The sequence below is a fragment of the Limulus polyphemus genome, unplaced genomic scaffold (genome assembly GCF_000517525.1).
Source record: "Limulus polyphemus unplaced genomic scaffold, Limulus_polyphemus-2.1.2 Scaffold5666, whole genome shotgun sequence".
Classification (NCBI taxonomy): Eukaryota; Metazoa; Arthropoda; class Merostomata; order Xiphosura; family Limulidae; genus Limulus; species Limulus polyphemus.
The window spans coordinates 24,759-40,875 of record NW_013671276.1 but is presented as its reverse complement, the minus strand read 5'-3'; the positions used below and the strand labels follow the sequence as shown (position 1 = coordinate 40,875).

At 33.8% G+C, this 16,117-nt stretch overlaps 1 protein-coding gene across 1 annotated transcript in view; it reads right to left on the bottom strand.

Annotated features, from left to right (window-relative positions):
- Positions 1–1,451: 1,451 nt before the first annotated feature.
- Positions 1,452–16,117, bottom strand: part of LOC106472849 (NAD(P)H-hydrate epimerase-like) — a 21,510-nt gene continuing 6,844 nt past the window's right edge. Inside the window, exons 2-4 of the mRNA XM_013933515.2 lie at positions 9,714–9,930; positions 6,157–6,415; positions 1,452–1,997 (exon numbers count right to left, since the gene is read on the bottom strand). Of these exons, the coding sequence (XP_013788969.1) occupies positions 1,792–1,997; positions 6,157–6,415; positions 9,714–9,930 (682 nt within the window). The 3' untranslated portion in view covers positions 1,452–1,791. The remainder of the gene's footprint in view (positions 1,998–6,156; positions 6,416–9,713; positions 9,931–16,117) is intronic.

Here is a 16,117-nt window from a genome sequence, read left to right as displayed (position 1 = left end):
TTATACTTATTGTTGAGAATGGTAAAACTAAAGGACATAAATATAAATTTTGTCAGGGTAGGAGTCATTTTCAGCTAAGATAGTTTTATTTTTACTAACAGGGTGGTTGTCTTTTGGATGGGTTGCCTTCAGATGTTATGGAGGTAGTAATCTTAAGTGAGTTTAAGAGAAAGCTTAAAAACTATATGAATGATAAGGACTGGTTTTGAGGGGTTTTATTTAATGTAATAGGTTTAGTTTAGTTTAGAGGATGAAACAGCCTAGATGGACCAATGTTATACTACGAAAAAAACTTATTACTGGCTACAGCACAAACATTGAGCCCTAGAGAAAAAACTGAGTAAGAATAACTCAGGAAAATATCTGAATACCATTAAAAACAACCTTACTTCAAACAGATAAGATCTGAAGATAAAAAACAAGGTGTTTATATTATATCAAGCCGATTATGTGGGTGAAACTGAACGTTTTGACACAAGTTTCTGAATGTAAAAATATAGAAAATAAAATTACATAGGGAAACACAAACAATGCTATTTTTCTTCATATGAAAGTTTCTGCCTAACAAATCAAATGAAAAACAAATAGAATCTTATACAAAATGGGTAAATGCATAAAAAACTGTTTAATCAAAAGGTTCAACATTTTCCAAGACCACTTTAAGCTAAATAGCTTTTTGACCTGTGTTCTTAAAAGAATTCAAAGTTCCAGGGTCATGTAGCCATTGCTGACCAGTTTTTCCATCCAGAAGACAACATGAAACTGAGTGAGAAGGATGTACAAATATGTGATATCAAAACTTCTGACAGTTTGTTGCATTAACTATTATTTTTCACCAACATACTTATCTCTCAAGAAAGGTCTTATGAATTAATTTTACTAATAGTCTTTAGGTACAGTTCTTTAATACAGCTAATAGGTTTCATTACCTTCAAACTCTATGGCAGATGCTTATGCCACAGGAAATCAGAGTTAAACACCAGTTATATGTTCCTTTAAGACATGGAAAGGAGTTAACTTTAATGCAATTCTACAGTAGAAATATTTCTTTTAATTGTTGTAGCAGTGTTTTGGCTTTTACCTGTATGCTCCTTTACAAGATTTCTGTGAAATTTTTGTAGGCAATTGTATTGTACAAATATTGTTCTTTCTCTGTTTTATAGTTTTTCAGTGAGAGTCCTATAAAACTTTTTCCTTTGCCAACCCTTATATAGCTAAATTGTTTTTCATAAAACATAAAATAGCTTTTTCCGCCCAAAGACTCATTTTCAAGCTAGTTTTATGTGACTGACAACAATATATTTAGGGTTTCTCATTTTATTGAATAATTTTCAACTATTACACTTGAAGCACTGTTATATAACTAAACTTGTGATTGCTTGGTGTACAAGACACTTTTTCATGTTTCCTCATAGTTTTATAGTATACAATTAAAAAGAGTTGCCAAAATGTACTACATATAAACAATAAACCTTTATTATGAACCCACAGTTGGTCAGAAACAATCATTTATTCTAAGTACTACATAATTGCTAATTTGCAAATCTAAGAAATTTCCTCAGAATCATCGAGATAATGTTCTTATATTTTTAGGGCCATTAATAACAGTTTGGACCTGATCATTTCAATGTTTAAAATAATTTCTTAAGATGTTTAGAAGCACAAAACTCTAATAACTAAATACAAATGCAGTAAGTGAAACATAACAAACAGACCCACCTAATTACGTGTGTCAAACTAGATTACGAAAAATAAGGTTCAAGTATTTTCTTAAATCAACTTGTTCTGTTTTCACGTGAAGAGTTGTAAACAGCAATCTGTCCCAGGATAAGGAGGTAGATTTAATTGAAATTTTTTTTCCAGTTGAGGTGGGATAAACCTACCACCTAACCAATGATACTTTCCTTGAAAAAGCTCAGCACATTTTTTAGGAGCAGTCAAGGATATTAGAAACTCGGGTTGCAAGCCTTCTGAATTGCCACTTTCAACATCCCAACCTATAGTGGAGTTAAAATAACCTATTAAAATAACATACTTTTTGGAGTGCTTATTTTTTTTATGTTTCTAGCATAAACATATATTTTTTATCAGGGGAGTTAAACAGAAATGGGAATAAGAAAGACAACAACAACCTTAAAACAACTTGATGCTGGTTATCTAGGGCTACGACTAACTACTACAAGTGTGTCAGCAGCAATATTAATATTATTCATTCCCAGTTTTGTGGAATGATTGACCCAAGGAGTTGGTATTACTAATGGTATAATTATTCGGACTACTATTCTCATCTTTAGTATGTATATTATTATTTAAACAACATTTCAATCACTGAAATCTTTAGCCAAGTGGTCAGAGTGCCCGTATTTGGGATCCTAGGTTTGGGGGGTTCAAATCCTGGTAATTCCACAAAAAGCTTTCTGGTTGTGATGCATACAAAAAGTGTCAGATATAACACCTGATATGGCCAGAGATTTCATTGAACAATATTTGTTGTCTTAATGAGAAAACAAATCAGATTCTGACAGAGACTGCCCTCTATATGCAAAGTTTTTTGCTCGTCACTATACTTGAGACTTCCACCTAAAGTCACATTTCCACGTGATACCGCAGTGGTGTTGCATGCAAATGAGTACACGACAACTCTCCATCAGAGTGGTGAAACACATCTTCCTAGCACAGCTGGCTCCCCCTATACTTAATGTTCAACCAACACTTTGAGATTAGGCAAGAAAAGATGCACTGGAAGTGGGGAGGACGAGTAGAAGGTGTGAGCAGAAGTATCTATCTATCACAAATACATTTTCAGTGTTGGAAAATATTAAGTCCTGATACAATATGTAATATCCACATACATATAGCTAGAATCTCACGTTGAAGTGATGGAGGGACTGGTGCTAAATTAATCTAGATAAGCCCCCTCTGGGAAGTGCCCCTATACTGTTCCATGGTATAGGATGTTGCACTGCATGGGAGATCGAATCTTGTCTGCACCAGGATACACTCTCTGACCATAAAGAAGAGAATTGTCACTAGAATGGGTGGAAAGTACAAGCACAGTCCAGAATCTGCATCAGGCTCACAGAAATGTTATTTGTGTAGTGTGAATGGGGAGTGTCAGGCCATATGTGACGGGTCAACTCCAGTCCAAACCAAGCAGTATCGGGAATTTGTCATCTGGTCCGCTGTAAAAGGAGGGTCCCTACCATCTTTACCTCAAACCCAGTGAAGTAGAATGGGAAAGCAACATCACCCCTGCAAATTCAGTGAGGGCTTTTGTTAGCTGGTCCTGCACCAATTGAACACCAGACTACCTTGGAACTTGACATTAGGCCAGCAGAAGGATGGAGGAAAGCCAGCCAGAGTGGTGAACTGTACTAACCAACAAAACACCATTGCCTTACTCTCTACTGAGTGGAATTGGTCATACCCAAGAAAAATTCTCCATGGTCCACCACCCCAGCAGCTAGAAACTGGTGAGTGGCAAAGGCTCCCATGCTCTACTAAAAGAAAAAAAAGGAGGGGTGAAAACATGATAAGGAACCCAGAGTAGAATGCGCAATGGGTGATGGTTATGGTCTGGATCAGGCTTTGTTTAAGAGAATAATTGCTGAAAAGATATCTCTAGCAGTCTTGTAGATCACCCCATCTAATAAATGAGCACTATATCAACCCTTGATGGCCCTATACTATGTGGATTTTTTTATAAGTATACCAATTTGTCACTGAATGGGATTCAGTGAGGCATAAGAGGGCTCTGGAAAAGGAAGAGAAAAAGACAGAGAACTTACCCAGTCAGAACTTCTAAGAGGTGTGTAGAATGGTGACTGTGACTGGAGGCACCCTGTAGCTCGACAAAGAAGAAACAGCCAGATGATGGAGATAGTGTGTGACAAAAGTATAAGAGGTTGTTCACACACCAGCTTGAACAATCTTCTCCAACTGACAAAAGAAGTGAGCAGCCAAAGAGAGTGTAAGGTGCCATATTTGGTGTGAAAACACCTGGAAGCACTGATAAGCATCCCCATCCAACAAAGAATATAATAAATGGATAAGCTGACAAAGCCATTCAGTAAGGGTAATGGAAGAAAGATCTCAGATGAAAGAGAGATTCCAAGGAATGAAGGAACCACAAAAGGGAGCAGTGCAGGACAAATAACAATAGACCGCAGGGATAGGATAGAGTAGGTGATCAGGATCCGAGTGAGAATAAAGATTAAAAATAGTTGGGAGAGACACATGAATGAATGCACTGTAACCCTCACGTGTCACAGATGTTTTAGGGAGAAAAGTGCAATCAGAATAGAGAAGGACATAGAAATGACAGAAAAGAATGCATGAAGAATCAGTGGCATAAACTTCAGAACTTAAGATTACCACAGGCAAAAAAAAGGAGAAATGGGTTGTAAGGAAAAGATGGTATAAAGAACACAAGGCCAAAGGTTGAAATGGAGGAAAAATAAGGGTGTGAAGAACAACATTCAGATCCAAACTGGGAAGGACAGGGGGATGAAGGTGGTGAAAGGAACAGAAATGTATAGTGAAAACAGGGTATGAAAACCAGAAAATATTAGAGATAGCACGTGGTAACCAACAATGGTCAATACAAATAAATCCTGATTGAAAAGCCACATGAAGAAGTTGGAGAGAAAGGGGACAGAAAACTGAGAAGGGGAGAAAGAAGAATGTAATGACCAACAGTGAAAAATATCCCATTTCTGCTGATAGAAAAGAAATGAGGATGTGTAACCACAATGAGAAAGAAGGAAAGAAGGTTGGACCAGTCCTGACTGAATGCATCTACTACCAGAGCTGAACAAGAAACCAGGAAAGGGGAAGCTTGGCAATAAGTGGCAAAGACAATGATGAGAAGAGTGACCATACAGGTGTAGAAGCCAATTGAAAACCTAAGGATTGATGGACTACTCCATGAGCCCTGAGAAACAATCTGTGACAAGATTCAGGACATCTGGAACATGAAAATCAACCAGTTAGATTTGTAGAGAATGGGCCCAGAAGAGGAGATTGAGGGTGTGGAAACAGAGAGAGCTAGAACAAGTGCCTCCCTGGTGATGGATATCAGAAACTACAGTTCATTGTCCATAGGGATCATAAAGAAACTGGCACACACGATCATAAGAAAATGATCCAAAGCTAAATGAATTGCCAAGAGTTCGACTTGAACGATTGATTCATCTGAGGACTATCAACCAAGAAAAAAAGAAATGGTGATCCAGATGAGAAAGAAGAAAAGGAATATCTTCCATTGTGTTGATTCTACTGAGCTATCAAGTGAAATGAGTATGCAAGGAAGGAGGAAGATGAATGAGAGAGGGTCCATTGAACATGCAAAGTCCACTGCAAACAGCTCATGTGAGCATGACTCGAGGGGGATTAGAGATTCCATGGACGCCCAAGTCCCCTAAAAAGCCTCCTGCATAGGAAGAAAAAAAAAAGCTAGAGCAGTGGAAACCAATCACTCTATGTCCCTCAAATGAAGTGGAGAAGGCTGGGCCCTGCTATGATTAGAATTGAAGAACACACCCAAATGAACCTGATACGGAGTGGGTGTGAGATGAGACTTTTCTAGCTTTACTAACCAACCAAGATTCTCAAAAGAGTAGAGTATGGCTGTGGAAGGCCTGTTGGGACAGAACTAAAAGAAGTCAGTTGTCCATATAATGGTGGGAACATAATCCCAAAACATTAATGTGAGAAGCAAAAGCATACATAACTCATCAAAGAATTCATGAGTAAAAAAAAAAAAAACAATCTCTACATATGAGTGCCAGATTGAGAAGTGAAGATTGAACAATCAATATAGAGGGAGTCAGCTGTGTTAAGAGGGTGTATCACATTCCTATTGATGGAGGGTTGTTGCAGGTAAAAGGGCAACAATATCACGTGGAAACATGATTTTAGATGGAAGTCTCAAGGCTAATAGCAAGTGAAAAAGTCCGCATACAGATGAAAGCACTGAATCGCAAAAGCTATATATGAGCAGGGGATTATGTGTCATATTGGAATTCAATATTATTAAGCTGTTTTAAGACACAACTAGACCAAGTACTATACTTTTAACCTGTTTCCCATGTGACAACTTAACAAACTCACAAGTCATTAATAAAAATAATGTGAAATTTAAAAAGCACAACAAACCTGATGGGATATCAACACTACACAGAGGAATGTGAATATTCTTCAACGTTTCCAACACCTGAATAAATTCTGGTCGAACAGGAGGCTTGAAACTAAAGCCGAAAAGAGCATCTATAACTACATTGTATGATTTTGATATATGCTGTGCATCAGGCAAGGATGGTAAAAAGGGAATTTCCATTTCTTGGCATTGTATAGTTAAGTTCTTCAGCAACTGTTTGTTTGACTCTTTAGGATAAAAGACAGATGGTTTATACCCCTATAACAGAAAAAATATAAATATATATATATATATATATATATATATATATATGAGAGAGAGAGAGAGAGAGAGAACACATATCAAACACTGGGGAACAAACTATAAGATGGCTTACTATGTAATGTTTCCTGGTTTTTGCCCAGGCATTGGATGTTTGTTTTGTCACTGCTTTATTCTTTCTTCCATTTTTTTAGGAAACTATATATAACATACACCACTTGAAATGCAACATATTTTCATTTCATTCCAACAAACCTATTTAATTTTACAAATTAGTTTAAAATATATTCATGTTTTTTTCCTTAACATTTTGCCATAATAACCTGGCCATGAATAACACCTTCAGAAGTATTTTTCTTGGTTTCACTATTTCCTTCTCCTGTTTAACAGTCATTATTCACATGATTTGAAAACTATTTCACATGATAAGTTGACATGACTCTTCACTGGCAGATTTTTTACCCAATCATAATGACACTAGATAAATCTTTACCTATCAGTACAAGTGAAATCAGAAGAAATGGAGATAACTTATACTCTTGCACAAAGGAAAATAGCTAAGGTCATATAATACTGATCATGAAAAAAAATGATGCCCTGGTAATCAATGTATCACATTTGTAGAAGATTGCTTTTATCTTTTCTAACATATACAAGAGTGCTGAGCATAGAATTTTTTGTTTATTTGTTAGTTGTTAAATACAAAGCTACACAGTGACTATCTATGCTGTGCCCACCATGAGTACTGAAACCCAGTTTTTAGTAGCATAAGTCTTCAGACTTACCACTGAGCTACTGGAGTAGAACAGAGATTTAACAAGTCTACTAAATCCTGTTGATTCTCCTAAAACATCATCCAACAGAAAGAGGCATAACTGATTAGAAGTACTTATTGAAAACCCTCAAAAATTATGTCTAAAGAAAAGGATTCCTCCTGTTACACTACACTATAACATTCTAAGCCTTCAGTTGAAAAATTTTCAGGTAGGCAGTTTTTCAGTGGTATACTCTATTGGCTATGTTGCGAGATAAACCAACTTATTTGCCTAGAATAGGAGTTCAAATTTTTATAAATTATTGCCTGAGTATATGTTTAACCTAAAATATCACTATATCTTGACCTAAGGCCAAAAGGCTTCTGCAGCCCAAGGCCTGAAAAGTTAAAAACTTAATTCTGATCTGTCCAGAATAAAATAGGTAGGTAGGATAAGAAAACAGCATAGTATATTGTGTGTAGTACACTATTATTTATGAGATCTAGAAAGAAGTGATAACCCTATGTATACAGGAGGGTCAAAGTGCATGTCATATCCTTCATACAGTTGCATTAAAGAGTCAACCTACTTTATTACTGATGTATGTTATTAAATTTGGCAACAAAACAGTTTATAATTAAAATTATCATATTATGTAAGTTCTAATTTTTAATTTCAAAAGGAAATATAAAAAAATCCCAGTCTTCATCTCTCTATGTCACATGATGCATCTCCCTTTTCAATTCCCATTTTTAGCTTTCCTCTCTTCCCTTATATGGGTTTCAGACTATCCAACTAATAAAAAACAAACTACAGATAATTATAAGTCAGAATATAAAATTCAAACCACCTAACGTTTTGATCTGCTGAGATATAAAGAATTTGTGCAACCACCATTAACTACATCTACATTAGTTTTGAAAAAATTTATCAAAACTAAATGTCCTGATTTGATAAATATTTTTATAACCATTAGAAAGGTTTTCTCCTTTACAAGGGTCTCATTAGCATAATTTATTTGTGGCCAGCACATGTCAAAAGTTTCTTTGATTGTTTTCAGCTCCAAGCAGCTAACAAAAGCCAGTTAAAATGATAGCATTTTTGGATTATTTGTTCTAGTGTAAGATATACTTTTTGTATTTAAAAAATGCATAATGAAATAAAGTAAGGCCTAACACAGTATGATTTTACACTTGCAAAGATCACATGAGTCACACACACTTTGCTCATGATGGTTATGATAGGTTGGTTTGGTTTTTTGAATTTCACACAAAGCTACACGAGGGCTATCTCGCTAGCCGTCCCAAATTTAGAAATGTAAGACTAGAAGGAAGGCAGCTAGTCATCACCACCCACCGCCAACTCTTGGGTACTCTTTTAACAATGAATAGTGGAATTGACTGTCACATTATAATGCCCACATGGCTGAAAGGAGCAAGCATGTTTGGTGGGATGGGGATTCAAACCTGCGATCCGCAGATTGCGAATCGAGCGCCCTAACCACCTGGTCATGCTGGGCCGTTATGACAGGTATATAATGATTTCTGTGTGATTCACTGCCTTAGGCAGGAGAATTACTGCATTGGTGAGTCCAAAATATAGCAATAAAACAATAGAATGAAAAAAAACATATAGAAAGAAGTTAACAGTGTGAAGATACGAGGACCAATCAAGCAAAATAAATCACTGAAAGACGAAGAAAAATATTTTATTTAATATTTTCACAATTTTTATCTTACTGTACATTTATGATTTCATTACAGTTAATGTTGAGATAAAGAAAATAGAGTATGAGGTATAGAGTTTTCCACAAAAAAAAATCTTGTAATATTCATTGAGGACTTTCTAGAGGTTATACAAATAAAATATGAAACTGTAAGATGAACAAAGAAATTTTTTATTATTAATATGAAAATCACCTTGAACTCAGAATTGAGTCAGATCGACTCAGTAAAGGCTTCAGAAATTCATAGACAAATGTTTTGATAGAATACTTTATAAAATATGTTTTTTTGTTGTTGTTTACAAAATTTTAATGTTTACTAAAAGCTTGTCATGTTACATAAAGACACACTCAGTATATTCAGAGTAATTTTGTATAGTTCCATAATTAAATAGTGGTTATAAGGTCAAACATATTTACCAAGTCCTATTCCACAACTTAACAAGAAATTCAGTGGCACTGAGAAGATAAGGGAATTAATAACTTGTTGTTTTTTTTGTAAATATAGTCATCAAAGAGAAAAGTGTTTGTGATATTTACATATTCCTTATCTTAAAGTCAAATAAGAACAAGGAGGATATAATTATTTTCAGATAATAAATTCCTAAATCCTTGCCTTTTTTGACAACTGTTAGTTAAAAGATTTAAACTGAGTATAAATCATAGATATATTTCATATTAAAAAGATTATATACATGGCCCAATTTCTCCAAAAGCTAAAGATGTTTGTCATAGTGTACTCAAAACAAAGCCCTTTTATATATTTACATACATATTATATAATGCAAAAATAAAATTATTTCAAATATCTACTTACAAATAAACTAAGGTGTCGTGCACACACCAGACCATCTCCTCCATTGTTTCCAGGCCCACAACAAACTAGAACAGTTCCTCCATGGGCCATACTATTTAAAGGATAACACTTGGCTATAGCTGTTGCCACACTCAAGCCTGCTAGCTCCATCAGCTGGTCCACACTATATGCATATTCATTAAACAACTCTTCATCTATCTTAATAGCTTCCTGCTGGCTATGGTAGAGAAAATTTCAATAATTTTACAACTGTAAAGCTACAAAACAACAAATAAGAAATCCATATTGTTATAATCGTATCATTATTACTGTTTTCTTCCAATTAGTTATAATATATTACACTAGGTGTCACTGTTATGTAGTTCTAATGCAAAAAGAGTTTTGTAGATATAAAGGCAGTTGAAGTGAGAGGTACAGTAACTGAAGAAAAAAAACTGCTAACTAGGGATGGCTGTATGAGGATGGATTTAATTTTGTCTTGAATATCATAGTCCAAAGATTATCATATTTACAGTTGTACAAGTCCAAAAGGATTATAAACCCAGGACTGTCTGCTGCTATTATGTCAAACTACTTTATTAGTATGCTGGACTCTTCTGAGTTGCCAAGCATGACTAGTAATGATAAACTGTGGTCCTTAGTAGAGAAAGACGTCAAGGCCAGCCACGGTAATTAATAACAGACTTTTATTCATCAGATGATGGTATAATGAATAATTGTTTAAACATTACATGGTTATGGTTTAAATATTTTTTTTTTATATTTGTTTTATTATTTTTCATATTCAAAAATGTGTTGCAATATAAATTTTCTATTTTTAGTTGCTCTAGAAACCTTTCTGTGGATTCATTGATATTTCAGTACATAACAGAAACTGGGGGCTCGTCCAGGTTCAGATTTATCTATGAGTAGCCTTAAAGAGTTTACTGTACATCCTGCTTTAGAAAAGGTGTGTAGTCTTAGAAAACCAGACCTGTAGGATGTGTGTACAAATCTTGAATTAGTGGTTAAGGTGGCGATGAAAAAAGCAGATATACTGAGTATGTTAGTACATTATTTCGTTGATGAGAAAAAGTTAAATAAGTGTGCTGAATGATGTAGAGCTTGTGGATTCACAAACTCAAACAAGCCTGAGAAAAAAGAGAGTTAGAATATTAGGTTCAGGTTACAGGAAATTGAACTGAAGGTATTATAAGTTCAAAAAGAAAAGAACTGGGTTACATACATAGGCTTGAAATTGAAGGGAAAGGTAGGGAAATTACCAGTAATTATTTAATGTATGTAAATATATATGATTAGTTCCCCCTTTTCCGAAAAAGGATGTTGAGCAGTATTTTCTACATTTTGAAAGGTTACAGAAAGTTATGAACAGCATAAAGAAAAATGCTACTGTGTGTTAGTGGGTAAAGCATAGCAGTTCTATTCTGCCCTCTCTATTGCACAAGCTGTTGATTATGATCATGTTAAGCAACTGATCTTGAAAGTTTATGAGTAGTGCCTGAGGCTATATACAGAAATTCAGAAATTAGAAGAAAAATGAAAAGATCAGGAAAATTGGTTTGATAAACTTTTTCTGCATGGGTATCGTTTAATGCACATGTTACAAGGTTTTAAGGATTCGTATTCAAAATTTAATTACGCTACTTCTTGCTTATGTCGTACCAATTAGTATAGAATAATATTGTAGCTAATAATCCATATTTTAACAGTATACAAGTTTTAATTTATTAATTCTATAAGGCAATATTTAAAAATATCCTGAATTTCCCCTAGTGTAAGAAATCTGACATATTTTCTCTAGGCATCCCCTCTTCTCTATTTTATACACCACCCCTCCAATAATTATGAAATTTAATGTAAATTATTCACTATAAAATCATCATTGTTCAGACAAACCATAATTTTTATAGCCTTCAATCTTGTTTGGTTACAAAACCATCAAATATAAAATCAGAAATATCTTGCCACACCCACCTGCCACATCTTCTCTTTCAGGAGTTGTTAATAGTTCTTTCTTACTCTTAATACTATATTAGGTATAGCCAATAGAAAGCTAAAGTTTTCATCTATCAAATGACATATTACATTATGTTGTTTTCTGAACAGAGGATTATTATTTTGCCATGGAAAAAATAAGGACTAGTTTGGATGAATTTGTAACAACTCTTGTCGCATAGTTAGAAAGTCAGAAACATTGTGATAGTTAGGGGACATTGTCTGCTTTTTGCACATTATTATTCTGATTTTAAATGTGTAAAAAAATGGTCAATTGGTCAGTCAAATTGACCAAGCTCATGTTGAAAGATTAAGTGGTCAATGAAATCTGAAAATCTTAGACAACTAGTCCTGACTGAGCAATTTAAATCTTGTGTCCCATATAATGTTAACTTATTTAGATTAACAGAATTGAAATATTGCATGAAGCTGTAGTTCTAGCTGATGAGTACAGTCTAACTCACAAGTCATGACAAACTCCATGCAGTCCAGTTCTATGCCAACTAGCTCCCCCTCAAAGGTCAATAAGCATAACAAAGTAGAACTAAATCCAGGCCATATTATTTCTGAGTGTTGGACTTGAGAGAAGAAGAACCAGACCAAGGCCTTCGTGGTGTCTGACCAAAAATGTAAGGTTGAGTTTCATCGACACTCAACATTTAAAAAAACAAAAAAAACAGGTAAGTATTACATTTCTTGTTTTTCATGTGTATTCTTTATTTATTATTATAAAAGTAAATAAAATGTAATAAATATTAACTTTTTAGGTTAGACATGGTAAAATAAAGAAAAAACAATAATAATTTTTCGCTAGGCACACTTGTGAATAGCCCGCGAGTTACTTAATTTGATAGGGTAACATGAACTACAAGTTTGTTTGTCAAGTGACTTACAACTTGTGAGGTGGGATTATTACTGAGATAAGGTTCAAAGAGCAGTAAAAAAATAAAATTTATATAGAAATAGATGTATACTATCAAACATTGTTTTAAGACAAACTTTATTTTGTATCTGTTATTTTCTCCACCTTAACTCTATACGGGACTGACCTCATAACCACCATAAAAAAATTAAGAAATAAATCTAAATTATGCTTTTTTAGTTCTAGAATGAGTGAAAACTGTAACAGAAAATCACAAATGTTTAGTGTAAATAGCTTAAATTTGTAACAGTATAAATCTATTTATATTTTTTAATGTTTTTTGTTTTATTGGCCTTTGAGCCATGTCTGAGTGACATTAACATTTCTGTACAATGAAAATGTATTTCTGACAGGTACTTACATCCTCTCATACAAAGCTATCTCAATCTTCTTTCTATCCCCTAAGCATTGCTAAAAAATATAGCATTCAATGCACCAGTCTATATACACCACATATTTTGTGTCACTTATGAACAGGTATATAGCATGTGACCACCCTCCACCAATAGCATTTCTCCACCTATACTGGCACAGCTAGCTCCCTCTGATTCTCCCTCTTAATCTTCACCATTGAGAATTGGCAGAATCTAAAATGAAGAACACTGGCAGTGGGGATGAATGCTAGGAAGTGTGTGAGGTAAGTGCTTATCAGAAATACATTTTCAGAGTAAGAAAATGTTACCTTCCAAAAGGTTCTTACCTCCACTCAAACAAAGGTATAATCCCACACTGAAAAGATGAAGGGACCGGTGTAGATACCTAAATGTGAAACCAAGCAGAAAGTAACCACCTAGAAATAACTAGTGTACTCAGAGACAAAACCAAAGCATACATGCGAGGCACTGCACTACTTCTGGAACATCCTCAACCAAACAGACAAGGTTTAACAAACCATCTCAGCATTAGGAGGTTAAGGATCACCCAGATAAAAGAAAATTAGAGCAACATAAACATTGTGGTTAGAGCACATGGACCTTGTAATACATAAACACTAACAACAACCCCAACTGTAAGTAAATACAGTGACATACATCAAGATATCAAAATTATGAAGAGTAAGTTAGTATTTGGCCAAAACCAGAAAAACTCCCTAAACCACTGTAGGAGCAAGAAGTACAAGAAACTGAACCTGGCCTCAAATCAACCATAGGAACAGGGCAATACCTGTAACCCGTATTAAGAGCAGAAATCATAACTCACCCACCCATAAATGCAGGGAAGATACATCCCACACCTGGAATTATGAGGAGGATATGGAACATTTGCTCAACCATAAGAGCAGGGAAGGAAATCTCCTGCAGCAGGTTTCAAATCCTAACATATATAGACAGACACTTTTCATTACATAGATGAGTTAATTGCCATAAATAACTTGACTTGGATGTTAATAAAAGGCAAAGCAAAACTGGCTATTTTTGATAAAAGAAGGGAATTCAATTTTCCCATTCTTAGTCTACTCACCCCCCAATAGTGTTATTCCACGTATGATGTTAAAGGGCACCGTTATATCTCAGCTAAAAAGATTTTTAACAGTTTGTAATAGTGATAATGCTTTTATGGATAATGTTATATTATTCATAAATAAACTAGAAAATAATGGCTATAAATACTAGCAATTAAAAAAATTACATTGTTTTGTAATAGATATGAAAATATTTAAAAAATAAAATTTCAATAAGGAAAACACCTTTTTTGTCACAAGAGGTATTAGCTACCTTTAAGTAGCTAAAATTAAAAGTATAAGTTTATTCATTATACCAGGACAGAAAGTAGCTGGGATTGTCTTGGCTTTCCCATGTTATGCTTAAATAAATTTTCAAAAGAAAGAGAGGAGGTTAGGAGTATGAATTGCATAAGAAATATTAAGGTAGGGCTTGTAGTTATATTTATGATCTTTCATTATTTCATTTGTTTTGTAAGGTAAGAGGTTGGGAGTAACATATAACATATAGTAGAAATATAAGGGTGGTTTCATTTCATTTCTAATTTAGAAATTATTAGAACTTTTAAGGGTGAAGGTTGGGAGTGGCATATAGTAGAAATATATTAGGGTTGTTTCATTTCATTTCTACTTTAGGAATTAGAAGAACTTTTAAGGGTAACTGCCTTCCCACAACTGGCTGCAGACAGTGAAAGGCAGTATAAGTTAAGATGCTGTGTGTGTAAGCACTCAACTTCATACCCTTAATTAATTTTCCATGATTATTGGCTAGTTTAACATTAGCATTTGGATTTTGTCTGGTAGATGGGATATCCTCAATGCATTTGGGAGCTATTACCACAGACAATATCTGTTATGACTTTAAGGTGATGACTGGGATTTACAATGGATTTTGCAAAGAACTTCTTAATGCTTATTTTATATTAAGTTCATTATTGTTTTATAATGCTGATTTTAATTGCCAATTAACAATTAATGTAAATATTAGTATTGAAGCTATTTATTTCATTATGCATATAATTTTCATTTACAAATAAATTGTTAATTTCAGTTATTTTTCTTAAAATATAAGAGAAGTAAATAAAAAAATACTGAAAACAATGATCTCTACTGCTTATGATGTTATGAAGTTTCCTTGTAAATGTGTGTCGTACTTGCTAAGCCTCATCAAATTTCGCACATGGAAGATGTAAAAATTTTCTTTGAAGTTTTATATATCAATTTTGAAAAAAACAAAAAATTATAAATTTCAACCCCAGTACCACAATATTCCACTGTAATTTATCAGGCTTCCTACATAAGCTGTATTTGAGTCTAAAAAATCTCATTTCCAATCACCATAATGTCTTGACACCATTTTTCAAACTTACAATGGAAAAGACAGCTTTAATTGTGTAAACACCTTATAAAAACTGGCAGAATTATGTAGTTTAAAATGAGTACTTTCAAATGGTTATAAACATGTAATTGAGAGAAGTGTGCATAGATAAGGATTTCTAAAAGAGGAAGAGGTGGGTAGAGCCAATGTGATGGATTAGCTAAAAATAATGATATCTCAGCAAATAGAAAAGGTAGGAGGTTCTTTGTTTATATTCTAGCTTGTCAATATCAAACATTTGAGTCTCTAATTCATATGAAACTACAGATGTTGTATTGTGGTCATCATAAAATGTAATCTGAATGAAAACCAAAAACAATGTGCCACATGATGATCAAAAATTGATATATAAATTTTTTTAGAATATTTACTTTTAAATTAAGAAATTAAATAATATATATATATATTACTAAAATTTGTATTATCAACAACAATTCAATGTCAAATTTATTGACATACATGCATAAAATTGTAGTTCATTCAAATTTTGAATGTAAGTCTACAAATGTGATAACATGCCCTCTAACCCCTCTTTATCCTTAGCAATAGATTAAGCTATTTAGGATAAACAAATGTAGTTTCACGTTACAATATGAAGTCATTCTAGAAAGAAAAATGGGTAATTTAGATTTATTTCATATTTTTTTATGCTGGTTACATGGTTGGTA